The sequence below is a fragment of the Apus apus genome, chromosome 17, assembly GCF_020740795.1.
Source record: "Apus apus isolate bApuApu2 chromosome 17, bApuApu2.pri.cur, whole genome shotgun sequence".
Lineage (NCBI taxonomy): Eukaryota > Metazoa > Chordata > Aves > Apodiformes > Apodidae > Apus > Apus apus.
The window spans coordinates 3,021,434-3,034,077 of record NC_067298.1 but is presented as its reverse complement, the minus strand read 5'-3'; the positions used below and the strand labels follow the sequence as shown (position 1 = coordinate 3,034,077).

General features: G+C 50.3%; 1 protein-coding gene across 1 annotated transcript in view; it reads left to right on the top strand.

Moving 5' to 3' along the window:
* The window catches only part of DNAH9 (dynein axonemal heavy chain 9), a 160,501-nt gene that overhangs the window by 55,496 nt on the left and 92,361 nt on the right, over window positions 1-12,644 (top strand). Inside the window, exons 37-41 of the mRNA XM_051635224.1 lie at window positions 1,347-1,520; window positions 2,265-2,472; window positions 6,446-6,611; window positions 8,238-8,340; window positions 9,730-9,969. Of these exons, the coding sequence (XP_051491184.1) occupies window positions 1,347-1,520; window positions 2,265-2,472; window positions 6,446-6,611; window positions 8,238-8,340; window positions 9,730-9,969 (891 nt within the window). The remainder of the gene's footprint in view (window positions 1-1,346; window positions 1,521-2,264; window positions 2,473-6,445; window positions 6,612-8,237; window positions 8,341-9,729; window positions 9,970-12,644) is intronic.

The following is a 12,644-nucleotide window of genomic DNA, read 5'->3' as shown; positions in this document are numbered from 1 at the left end:
CTCCTTCCACCAACCACTTCTCCCCAGAGCAGAAGGCTGTAGGCCCGTTCTGCATGGGAAGGTGGTGAGGCAGAGTGACTGGCCCAATGTCATACAGGAGATGTGGGGCTGGGGAGGGGATTAAGCACATCTTACAAGTCCTGATCAGCATCTAAAGCAGAACTCTTACCTCAGCTCTTGAAAAAATCAGATGCTCCAAAATTTCCATGCATGGGAAGATGTACTGAGGAACGACAAGAAAGCAGGTGCTTCCAGGGTGCTGTGGCAGTGCAGAAACACAGCAGAGCCAAAGGAGCACTGTCTTAGACTCATAGAATTATTTTGATTGGAAAGGATCTTTAAGATTATCAAGTCTAACTGTTAACCCAGCACTGCCAAGTCCTCACTAAACCATGGCCCTCAGCTCCACATCTACATGCCTTTGAAATCCCTCCAGGGATGGGGACTCCCCCACTGCCCTGCAGCTTAACAACCCCTTCCATGAAGAAATTGTTCCAAATATCCAATCTAAACCTCCCCTGGCACAACTTGAGGTAGTTTCCTCTTGTCCTGTCACTTCCTCTTTGGGAGAAGAGCCTGACCCCCCTGGCTCCAACCTCCTCTCAGGCAGAGCCAGCAGGTCTCCCCTCACCTCCTCGTCTCTAGGCTGGACACCCCCAGCTCCCTCAGCTGCTCCTCCTCAGACTTGTGCTCCAGCCCCTTCCCCAGCTCCCTTGCCCTCCTCTGAACACTCTCCAGCCCCTCCATGTCCTTCTTGTCACAAGGGGCCCAGAACTGACCCCAGGATTCAAGGTGCAGCCTCACCAGTGCCCAGCACTGATCCCTGCCCTGGTCCTAAGTCCCTCCCTGGTGTTTTGGCACAGTGGTGTTTGCAATCCTGCTTCTCCAAACATTGTGGCTTGAAAAAAGGCCAGGAGACAACAAAGTATTAATAGAGCAGTGTGATTTATGAGGAAAAGCTTTAGTATGCATGCTTTGACTAACCATGACCACAGATGCAGATGGATGTTGTGTCCTTGTCTGTTGGAAGTAGGCACCAAGAATCAATCAAGCAGCCTGTTTAGTCATAGACACGTCTTTCTCTTTTTCATATTGATCCATCTATCTAATCTCAGACATACTAATAGTGATCAACGCAGAGAATTAATTATTTAGGGGAATAAGGAGGAGTGATGAGAAGAAATGAAGAAAAAGAAAAATTAGACTTAATAATAGGAAGAAGGATAAGATCGTTTTGCCGTGGAATATATTTTAAGGACCAGTCCCCCTCTGGTGGACTGGGAACATTCTCCATCCCTGCTGGATTGCTCCAGATGAGGATATTTTCTCCATTTTTTATCTTGCAGCTTGTGGACTACAGAGTGGAGTTCAGCAAGTGGTGGGTGGCAGAATTCAAGACTGTCAAGTTTCCCTCTCAGGGCACAGTCTTTGACTTTTACATTGATCCAGAAACGAAGAAGTTTGAGCCTTGGTCTAAACTTATTCCCCAGTTTGAATTTGATCCAGAAGTGCCATTACAGGTAGGTGAACCATACATGCTCTTTTGTCTGGGAGGAATTAAGTGCATTTTAGTGACTGAACGTGGGCATTTCAATGATGTGTCACTAAAGGTCAAGCACTTCTTAATGGTGATGACGTTCTTCATGAGGTACAACTGAATGACCCATTTTTCCTTTGATTGTTGAGACACGTCCCCCATCCACCTTCCAAATATGAGTGATGGACACGAGGGGCAGGCTCAGAGCCCCCCCAGTGACTTGGGAGCTGGGGTGCCCAGGGTGCAGAACAGGAGGTGCTTGATGGGGGGGTACATTTGGCCAAGAAGTTCGACCTGTGGGATGTGGAACAGTGAAGTGACAGAGCCCCTGAGACACCGTGTCGTCAGCCTGTGTCTGGCTGAACAGAGAGATGTCTTTATGACTTGGACAAAACCTGAGTTTCTGCAGGCAGCGAATTGCATTCGCCAGCTACACTTTTCCTTTAAAAGTGCCACAGTGAGCAGATGACATGTAAAAATTGTTACTGGTTTAGCAAAATGTGCGTGTATGGAGATCCAGATGCTGCTCCCAGCAGCTGTCAAGGTTTCATCTGTACAGACACGATTTTCATGGCTGGCAGCAGCGTCTCCTTCCCTCCCTGGCGGGATCTAGAAACTGGAGTCACCTCACTCCTTCCTGGCTCTCCCAAGTTTACTTCTCCCAGGACATGGCTGTGGGGTTGTGGTAAAGATGGGGACTCTTACCTGCTGGTTATGCCCTTCTCAGGCCTGCCTGGTGCCCACCACTGAGACGGTCCGTGTGCGGTACTTCGTGGACAGGCTCCTGCAGCGCCAGCGCCCGGTGCTGCTGGTGGGCACGGCCGGCACAGGGAAGTCTGTGCTGGTGGGTAACAAGCTCTCCTCACTGGACATGGATGCATACATGGTGAAGAAGGTCCCATTTAACTACTACACCACCTCTGCCATGCTGCAAGGTAAGGCAATGGCTGAGCCACGGGGCTGGTGGGTCGCTGAACACCCAGGGTGCCCGCTGGGGTTTGGGGCGGGCAGTGGACTGGGTGATTTGTGAGCACTGGTGCCTGCAGGCTCTTAAATCCCCTTGTGAAACTCTCAGGTCAGTAGACCCCTGGCTTTGTGGAAGATGATGTCTTCTAACATGAGGATTTGAATGCTGAACACCATGACTCTGGTTCAGGGCTGTGCCAAAGCACCTGCTTTAACCTGCTGCTGTTCTGCTCATCATGCAGCCTGGACTGGACTTGAGATGTGTCTTTAATACTCTTGAATTTAAGCCTGTGCTGAATAGGATGGGTTTCTTGACTAGGATCCAAACTGTCTTCAGGGGCAATAACAGGAATTGCATCCCAATTAGCAGTGAGGATGGTGCTAATGGATGTGTGCAGGCTGTAAAGCCAGGGCTGTCCCTTCCTGGGACTGTCCTCCGTGTCCTGCCATGCTCCCACAGAGCAGGACCCACACCCCCAGCACCCCAGGGGGTCCAGGGCTTGCTGACCTTGGGGACCTCAGAGCCCTGGGGAAGCCCATAAGAATATTGCTGGTGAGAATTTTGGCACATCAGTGGAAAATGAACCTTGGGACCAAGACGAGGTCAATTTTGCCCAGCAGTCTTTTCAGAGGTGAAGGAAAAGTGAGGAATCCTTGAAAAGTTGCTAATTTTGGACTAATGTTTTCACTTTGAGTTGATGTGGAGAGAGAGAATAACTTTTTACATGTATTTATTAACCAGGAATGAAGCAACCTGGCTTGCTTTGAGTTGAATACTAGCTATGGGTGACCAGAAAGCAAAATGCTTCCTTTGTGTAGCTTGTTTGTTTGACCCAAATGGCCTGAAATCCTTTTGCTCACCCAGCCCCATGCAGCACCACCATCTGTGAGGCATTGGTGAGACCAAGGGTTTAACCTTCACCATCTGGGCTGTTCCTGGCCAAGCAGGGTTGGGCAGAGATGTGCTGACAGCCCAGGTTGTTGCTGAGGGCACTGAGCAACTGGGGCTTGGTTGGTGCTCTGCCAGGCTCCCAGCACCACAAACATTTTGAGAGAGATATCAGGGCTTGAGATTGTCCTCTGGGGTGGATCTGCTTGCAGAGATGTGACAGCACAGGCTCAACCCGTGCCGTGTAACCTGGGGCTGTGTTGTGGGGCCAACACTGGAGCTTTCTGGGGTAGGTTCTCAGAGTTCCTGGCCCTGGTGCCCACCCGCCCAGATCTCCTGCCTGTGCCAGCCCAGCCCCACATGCTGCTCACACCTCTGCCCACAGGGTGGATGCCAATTCTTTGGGTTACACGTCCTCCAAACAGACAAATGGGTGAAATCTCACCTTTTTGGTGAGGTGGGGTGGTTAGAGCCTCCCTCTCCCCCTCCCAGGTGCCCCTTTTCCTTTCCTCCTTGTGTGGCGTCTCCATGAAACACCCTTAAACTGGGAAATACTATGTCTGTCTGTCCATCCAGCTGCCTGGTGGGGGATGTTGGCTCCTTGATCTCTATCTGGATGGGATGGGTGGTGAGATGGGCACAGGCAGCCCTGGCCATGGGGCCCAGTTTGCTCTGCCCTGAGCTACAGGCTGAGATGGCAACTTCCTTCCTCTGCAGAGAGGAGCAAATCATCTTGCACGGGGATGAAGATGTGGCTGTGAGGTTTGACTTGGGAAGCATGATATATGCTGCTTGGCATGGTTCCCTGCTGCTCATTTTTTACAGTTAATTTGTCCCTTTTTTTGCAGTTTCTCAGTTGGCATTTTTTTTTTTCCCCTCAGCAGGCACCTCCTTGAATTTGTAAAACACGAATACAAAGCAGGTTTTGAGTTTTGGGTTGGTTTTTTTTTGGTGTTTTGTTTGTTGGTTTGGCTTTGTTTTTTTTTTTACTTAAAACCCTGAAAGGCAGCAATTTCTTAGACAAGGTGGAGAGACTTAGAAGGTGCAGAGCATGTGCTCTGCAGGAGAAGCAGAGGTTCAAAGCATCCTTGCAGACTCTGTGGCTTCCAGAAGTGCCACGTGCAGGGGGGTTAAAAGGAGCCAGACCTTCTGTCTGCCCAAGCTTGGGGGTTTGCTTTGGTGTGTTGTGACTGATGGCAACTTCTGTGGCATTAGTTGCTCTCAGCTCTGGACTCTGGGCTGCTGCTCTCTCTCCTTCCTGCCCTCTTGGACTTTTGCTCCTCCATCAGACGTTGCCCTGACTCCTGTCATTCAGCACCTTTCCACTCCACATCTACCTTGAGAAAACTGCAAGAAATCATTTTTTTCAATTATTTTTTGGGTTTGTTTTCCACCCCCCCTGTCTGATCAACAGCCAGCAGGCAAGGGGAGTTGCACTCACTGAGTCTCTTTGCAGTGACTGTTTCTTTCAGGTGCTAATTGGAGTAATTCAGGATCTCAGAGGCAGAGACTTGGACCCTTCATTATCATTGTGAGAAATGGCTTTGAATTAAAATGCAACTTTCACCAACATGTCACTTGATCCCCAGTAATTGCCTTTCAATGTGATGAATCTCCTGCAGACTTGTTTAACCTCAAAAAGGGCTGATTTTATATGTTAATTAAGGACTAATTAAATTTAAATTAAATGCTTATTTGAAACACTTCATTTAACTTGCTACCAGAAATTTCAAATATTGTGGTTGTACTGAAGGGGGAGAGAGACTCCACTGAAGAAAGATCCATCTTTTTTTTTTCTTCACACAATTCCTTCCTTTGTGCAGCAACTTGTCTCTGACAAGAACTCAGCTGAATTTTGAGGAGTGGGAAAGACAAGCTGTCTGCAAGGCACTGAAGCAGTGAAACAAACAACAAAAAAAAGGTGTTTTCAAAGATTGGTGGTCTGAAAAAAAGCAGAATATAACTCCTCCTTAATAACTTGGGCACATGTTAATGAGTGGCTTAAGGGTACCTTTTCACAAGGAGGTTTTAATTAAAATTCCCAGTCCCGTTTCACAATCATCCCCTCCAGTGCTACAGGCTGGGGGAGGAGTGGCTGGAGAGCAGCCCAGCAGGGAGGGAACTGGGAGCACTGGGTGACAACTGGTTGGCCATGAGCCAGCAGTGTGCCCAGGTGGCCCGAAGGCCAAGGGCATCCTGGCTTGTGTCAGGAATGGTGTGGGCAGCAGGAGCAGGGAGGTGATTCTCCCCGTGCTCAGCACTGTTGGGGCCTCATCTCCAGTCCTGGGGGCAGCTCTGGGCCCCTCACTGCAGGAAGGACCTGGAGGTGCTGGAGCAGGGCCAGGGGAGACAACGAGAAGGGACCAGAGGGAAAGTCTGATAAGGAGAGGCTGAGGGAGCTGGAGTTGTTTAGCCTGGAGAAGAGGAGACTCAGGAGGGACCTTCTCACTCTCTTCAACTCCCTGAAGGGAGGTTGTGCTCAGGTGGGGTTGGGCTCTTTTTCCAGGCAACCAGTGGCAGGATGAGAGAGCCTGGCCTGAAGCTGCTCCAGGGGAGGTTTAGGTGGGATATCAGGAAGCACTTCCCCATGGAGAGGGTGATCAGACTTTGGGATGGGCTGCCCAGGGAAGTGGTGGAGGCACCATCCCTGGAGGTGCTCAAGGAAAGGCTGGAGGTGGCACGTTGTGTGGACCAGAATCCCCTCAGCAAGCCAGATTTCGTTTAAAAAGTCACACAGAAGGGATTCAAAAGTCTTTATCTCATGCTACAAGCTTTTGTTGGGTCAGAAGCAAACCTGGTTTTTAGCAGACTTAGTTGGGCCACGTTTTGTTTGAAAGGAGGAATGAAGAGCTGTCTGATTTGGCTTGAGTCAGATCAAAGAGCTGCCCAAGGGTCTCTGCCAGCCCCATGCAGGGGTCCCTGCTGCTGGACAGCCACAGCCTGGGGACAGCCACCCCAGCTGCACACAGCACAGCTTCGAGCTGCCTTGGGAGATCATATTTATTTTCTAGCAACGACTGGTGGCTCAGCTTTGCATCTCTGCCTCCATGCAGGTGTGCTCGAGAAGCCTCTGGATAAAAAAGCTGGCCGAAATTATGGCCCTCCAGGGACCAAGAGGCTTATCTACTTCATCGATGACCTGAACATGCCCCAGGTGGATGCTTATGGCACAGTGCAGCCCCACACCCTCCTCAGGCAGCACCTGGACTACAGGCACTGGTAGGAGGCTGCTTGGGCTTGGTCATCTGAGACCTCGTTGTTCAGCTCCAGTGTTGGGGAGGGGGTTTTGGGGGGGGTCAAAGCACAGTTCCCCCTTCCCATCCTGTGTCTGCCACCCCAGCTGCCTGGGTTGGGCTGGGCCATGGTTGGCTGTGGGGGAACCAAGCGTTGGGCGTCCCCTGTCCCCAGCACACAAAGCCCCTTTCTCACAGCCTGGCTGGGAGGAGCTTTGCTCTGCTCCTGCTTGGTCTGTGACTGTGGCCCCAGCACAAAACCTGTGAGGGGAGTGTGGCTCAGCCTCAGTCCCTGCAGGACAGAGGAATTCCATGGATTTGGCTTCAGCCACATGGGATGAACCCTCCCTGCTGTGAGCACCTGATACTGTTTTCAGTCAAGCAACAGCAAACAAAGCTTTTCTAGGCAGAGGTGATCTGGAGGGTAAAGTGTCAGTGTTCTGGAAGGACACTGGTGCATTGAACAGTGTGGGGCAGCAGCACCGTGTGGGGCAGCAGCCCTGGCAGCCCTCCCCATGGGGAATGCAGGGCAGGGCTCACAGCCACGTCCAGGCTCCTCAGCTGCCAGCCTGGCTGAGCTTGGCCAAAAGTTTCCCAAGTGTAGAGACAATGGAGGGGAGGCAGAAATGTTGGGCTGTGGATGTCAGGAAGTTGGGCAGATGGGCTCCATGGGTTGCATGGGGGCACTAGGGGCTCAGGGGGACATGGTGTGCCATGTGGCCCCTCCTGGGCATGTCCAGGCTTTCTGCCCATGCTCTGAGCAGTGCCCACCAGGCTGTTGCACCCTTGGTGTCCCCTCTTGTAGCCAGTGGGGCTGCAGCTTGTTTCAGGGATGGTGAGGGGTGGGATGGGCAAAGCTTGCTGCAACCCATGGGAGGTTGGAGAGTGGTGGGTGTCATTCTCCTCTCCCACGTAACTGGTGGCAGGACAAGAGGAAATGGCCTCAAGTTGCACCACTGGAAGTTTAGTTTGGATATTAGGAACAATTTCTTCCACAAAAGGTTTGTCAGGCCCTGGCCCAGGCTGCCCAGGGCAGTGGTGGAGTCACCCTCCCTGGAGGGTTTCAAAGCCCTGTAGATGTGGTGCTGAGGGACATGAGTTAGTGGTGGCCTTGGCAGGGCTGGGTTAACAGCTGGACTTGAGGATCTTAAAGGTCTTTTCCAACCAAAATGATTCTGTGATTCTGTAATCCTTGGGCTGCCCTGGTCCTGGTAGTTAAGCCAGCCAGGGCTGCTCTTGGGGCTGCACCCCAGCCCCATCAGCAGACTCCCATCCTTCACGTGGGCAGCAGCAGGCAGCCCTCTTGCCCCTGTCCCAGGCTGCCCAAAACATGGGCACTCTGACAATTTCCTACCATTTCCATGCAAGTGACAGGCACAGCCTGTGGGCTCTGCTCAGCACTTGGCACTAGCTTACAGAAAGGTGAGCTCCAGGTTGTCGAAGCTGAAAAATCTCCACCAAAGAACAGGACTTTTCCTTGCCAACCTGTGCACAGGCAAGATGCAGAACTTAACCCCACTGAAGATGCACTGGCAGGATGTGTCCCTGGGGATGTGGCAGCTGCTCCTCTCAGGCTGTGGTCACCCTGAGGCTGCTTCTGCTTTGCCCCAAGGTACGACAGGACCAAGCTGTCGCTGAAGGAGATCACGAACGTGCAGTACGTGTCCTGCATGAATCCCACAGCAGGGAGCTTCACCATCAACCCACGTCTGCAGGTAAAGCTCTGTGCAACACCAGGCACATCCCTGGCTTTATTTTTGGGTGGATTAATGAAGTGTGAGACCCGAGAAAAATCACTGTTAGGTCCTGCTGGTGTTTTATCAACAGAAATGACATGAATCTGTCAGTGACTCTCATTCCTAATGGTGAAGCAGCAGACTTGCTCCCTTATTCCCTTGTTTGTTTTTCCTCCTCTTTTGTTGCTCAGTCAGAGGCAGAAGTCACAAGTTGCCAGCCAGCTTAACACCTGTTTTCAGGAAAGGCTTCATACAGAGCTTTGTTTAGCTTGTATTTGCCTTTGGAACATTGTTCAGCAGAGCCTTTTAGTTTCTAAAATTCCCTGCTGGAGCTGGCAGTGTGTTCTCATCAAAGGGAGGTTGGGGGGAAACCCAAACAAACAGAAAACCCCCCACCCCAAACCAGTACAAGTGCTGATGGTGACAGAAGTAGATTTTGAAAGAGATGTTAAATCCTCAGGACTTCAATTTTGGGAGCTTTGAGGCCCAACCTGGGTCATAGAGCTGGTTATGATCAGCTCTGAGGTTACTTACCCTTTTCTTCAAGCCATGAGGAAGGAGCAGCAGAGCCTGGTTGGAGGCTGTTTCCTGGGTCTGCAGATCAAAACCACTGAGCAGATCCTGTGGCAGCTGAGGGGGACAAGTGGCAGCCAGAGAGATGATGCCCTTCCCAGCTGCATGGCAGGTGTTTCCCTTGCCACAGGAGGAGAAGGTTGGCATGTGAGCAGTAGTGGAGAGATACCCTCAGAAATGGGTGCCCACCTAAGAGCAGCTGTAACTCAGTGGGACAAGTGCTGCAGGGACAGGTCCTCCAGGCAGGGACCTGCTGGCCCTTGGGGGAGCCTGGATAGTGGGCAGCAAAATAGATTCCCTCATGGAGAAACCTCATGACAAGAGTCAGCCCAGGCCTCTTTAGCAAGGAGCTCCATTGTGTCAAAAAGAAGCATCCCATGGCTGGAGAAGAGCATCTCCTCTGCCTTTCCAGGTTCCAAATAAGTAAAGGAGTCTTCTGGGAGATGTCACCTTCCAGGGTCTCTTCCTAACAGAGACAGTGACTGGGCTTTCTCAGGGGTCTTCAGAGCCCTTTAGCTCTTCAGTGGACTGAACTTTCCAACTGTCCTCTGCTGGGAACTTAGAGGAGGGAAATAGTCTTGTTCAGGTAGACTGCAACTCACAGAATCAGAGCAACCCAGGTTGTAAGGTACCTTGAAAGATCAAAAGTTCATCTGGTCTGACCTTTCATGGGAAAGGCAGCTCAGATAAGATTATCTAGCACTGTGTCCAATTGCATGAAGTCCCCAAGGGCATTTTGCTTGAGAGGTGGTTGCCCATCTCTGACCTTTCCATGTCTTCTTGTCTCTTCTTCAGCGTCACTTCTGTGTCTTTGCTCTCTCCATCCCTGGTCAGGAGGCCTTGGCCAGGATCTACGGCACCATTTTAATGCAGCACCTGACGAGTGGGGATTTCTCAGGGGCTGTGCAGAAATCAGCTCAGCAGCTGATCTCCCTGGCACTGGGACTGCATAGGAAAGTCGCTGCTACTTTCCTGCCAACAGCTGTCAAGTTCCACTATGTTTTCAACCTGAGAGACTTGGCCAATATCTTCCAGGTAAGTGCAGTTGCTGTCCTGTGGCACTTGGAGCATGAGGCCATGGAAGGACGTGTGTTCCCCTGCCCAGCAAGTCTTGGTGAGCCAAACACAGTCTCCCACCCTGCTGGAACACAGCACGTGTGTCCCATGAGCAAAGGGGTGACCTCAGGTTATTCCCTAATTCCTGGTTGGTTTTGGATGGATTCCAGAGCTTTGAGGAACATCAGAAGCTTATTTACTTTCCAGCCTCCTGTGGTCAATGGGGACAGGGATGATTACCTCCAGAAGGAGAGGTACGTTTGGGGTAAGTTGAAATGTCCCCTGACTGTAGAAGGGACTAACTGAAAGGAGCTTTGGGCTCCTGACTTCAGCACTTGATTTGGTGAGGGTGAGGAAGCTGGGCTTGGCTTTGTGAGCCTGTTCCACACGTGTAGATGTGGGGTTATGGGCTCTGCCACAGAGGGAAATGGCTTCATTGCTCTGAAGCTGGTTGTGGTTGCTTAGTGGCTACTGGCCCTGGGGACAGGAGAGCAGTAACTGGTTCCACTGCTCTGCCTGGAGCCAGCACAGCTTGTTGGCCTATACTGGCCAACTCTTAGCATCTCCATGGTCAGGTACTCAGCACAGATGTGAAGGATGGCATGGAAAGAGTTGATAAATAAATCAAACCCAACTTTGAAGCAAATCCCACTGAAGCCAGTTCTGTACCAAGGGGAAGTTGTTCAGGTTTAGAAATGTTTTCTTCCAACAGCAGAGAATGATTTCTTTCCCACCCCCCCCAGAAATCTCATGCTTTCTTAGCAGTAGGTGCTACTGTTCAAAGAGCCTTTCAGAGTTTAAGGCTGATGAATAAACTTTGAGAAAGTTCTCAGCAGCCAGATCCCGAGGTGTGACACACCATGACCTGTGGGAAAAGGCCAGTTTGTAATTTGTCCCTATTAATGTCTGGTTTACAAAGGAGGTACTGAAAGTTCAGTGCTTTGTGATCTGGTCCATCAGACAAGGGTTGAAGTAATGACAGGCAATGGGAAATCCAAGAACAGACCTTGAAAAAGTGAATAACTCCATTGTGTCAAGAAGGAATCAGACCTGTCACTTGTGATCAGCTAAACATCAGCAGGCTTGGACGTTGGGTGTGGGTCATGTTAAATCCTGGCTCCTAGTTAATCTGTGCTTTGAAAGGCAGAGAGAGAGAAAAGAAGCATTTCAAGGGGAAGCTTTGATTTGAACTGTGCTCTGCTTGAAAGGTGCAAAGGTTGTGGGATATTAGAGAATGTCCTGCCAGATCTACATGCTGGGCCAGAAGGTGGGAGCAGTGACAGGAGCTCAGATGGCTTTATCCTATGGCTGTAGGAAGAGGGGGGTCTGGCTCCTTGCTCTCATGTTTATTTAACTAGTGGTTCAATTTTTCCTTACCTCTTGCTGTCCATTCTTGATTATTTCCTTACCTTAAATATTCTTGGAGTTTTGAGATCTCCTGATTTCCTGTTTAGCTCTGCTGGAACACAGTTTTTCTTCCTGAAATTGAGTGTGAAAGAAGCTCTGGACTCTGGGAATGCATTTCCATGTGTTGCATTTGTTGCATCTTCATAAATCCATAATTTAGCCCGAACTCTCTTGCCCAAGCAGAGCTAACTTCCAAGTTAGGTTAGGCTGATCAGAGAAGTTTTGCATGTTTCCAAGGCTGGAGTTTCAATAGCCTTTCTGGCCTTTTTTTCACTGTGAAATCCATTTGCTGGTGAAGTTTATATTTCTTTATTCAATTGGAATTTCTCTTGCTGTAATTTGTGTTTGTTTCCTCTTGCCCTTTGGGTTATTTGATATGTGCCTCCAAAAAAAAAATAAACTATCTTGATCTTCTCTAGAACTTGTAGAAGTCCCCTCTAGAACTCTAGGTGGTTGTGGACAGCACCAGGATTCCCTTCCACCTTTTCCCTGGGATCAACAGACCTATTTCTCTCAGCCTTTCCCTGCACGTCCTGTGCTCCACTGTTTTATGGTCTTGGTGGTCTCCATTGGACTTGCTCCAGTGTGTCAATGTCTTTCTTTTACTGGGGGACCCAAAAGTGGACTGAACCTCCCACAGCTTTTCTCCAGTCTGTCAGGGTCTCTCCCTTTGGTGCAATAACCTCTCTGCTTGGTCAGAGTCATCTGCAGACCTGCTGAGAGTGCAGTGCCTGGGTGATGGAGGAAGATACTGAGTGATACTGCCCAGGTTCCAACCCCTGAGGAACAGCACTGGTAGGTCGTTGGCTTCCACTTGAACCTGGTGGTCCAGCCAGTTCTCCCCCCACCTTGCAGTCCATCCATCTGGTCCATGTTCTTTTATGTTGCTTGATGTGATGGCATCTGGGAAAAAGAGAGAAGAAGAAGAAAAAAAAAAGGGAGGGGAAACAAAAACCCCCCAAAAATCCTGAGAAAGCAAGGCCATCTGGATTTCCTCAGCCTTTGGGAAGGTGGAGAATTGTTGGATATAAAGCTTGTAGGTGGGTGCATAGAACCTTTATCAAATTCCTTTTCATCCCAGACAAACCATCATATCCCGAGTGCCCAAGAGCTGGGTGCATGAAAGGCATTTGGGGCTGCTGGTTTACCAGCTACCCTGTAAATGTGCAAGCAGCCACAGGCAACTGTGAAAGGCACAAACTGTCTGGAAATGGCAGCTGTGGAGGAAATGACCCCAGAACTGCTGC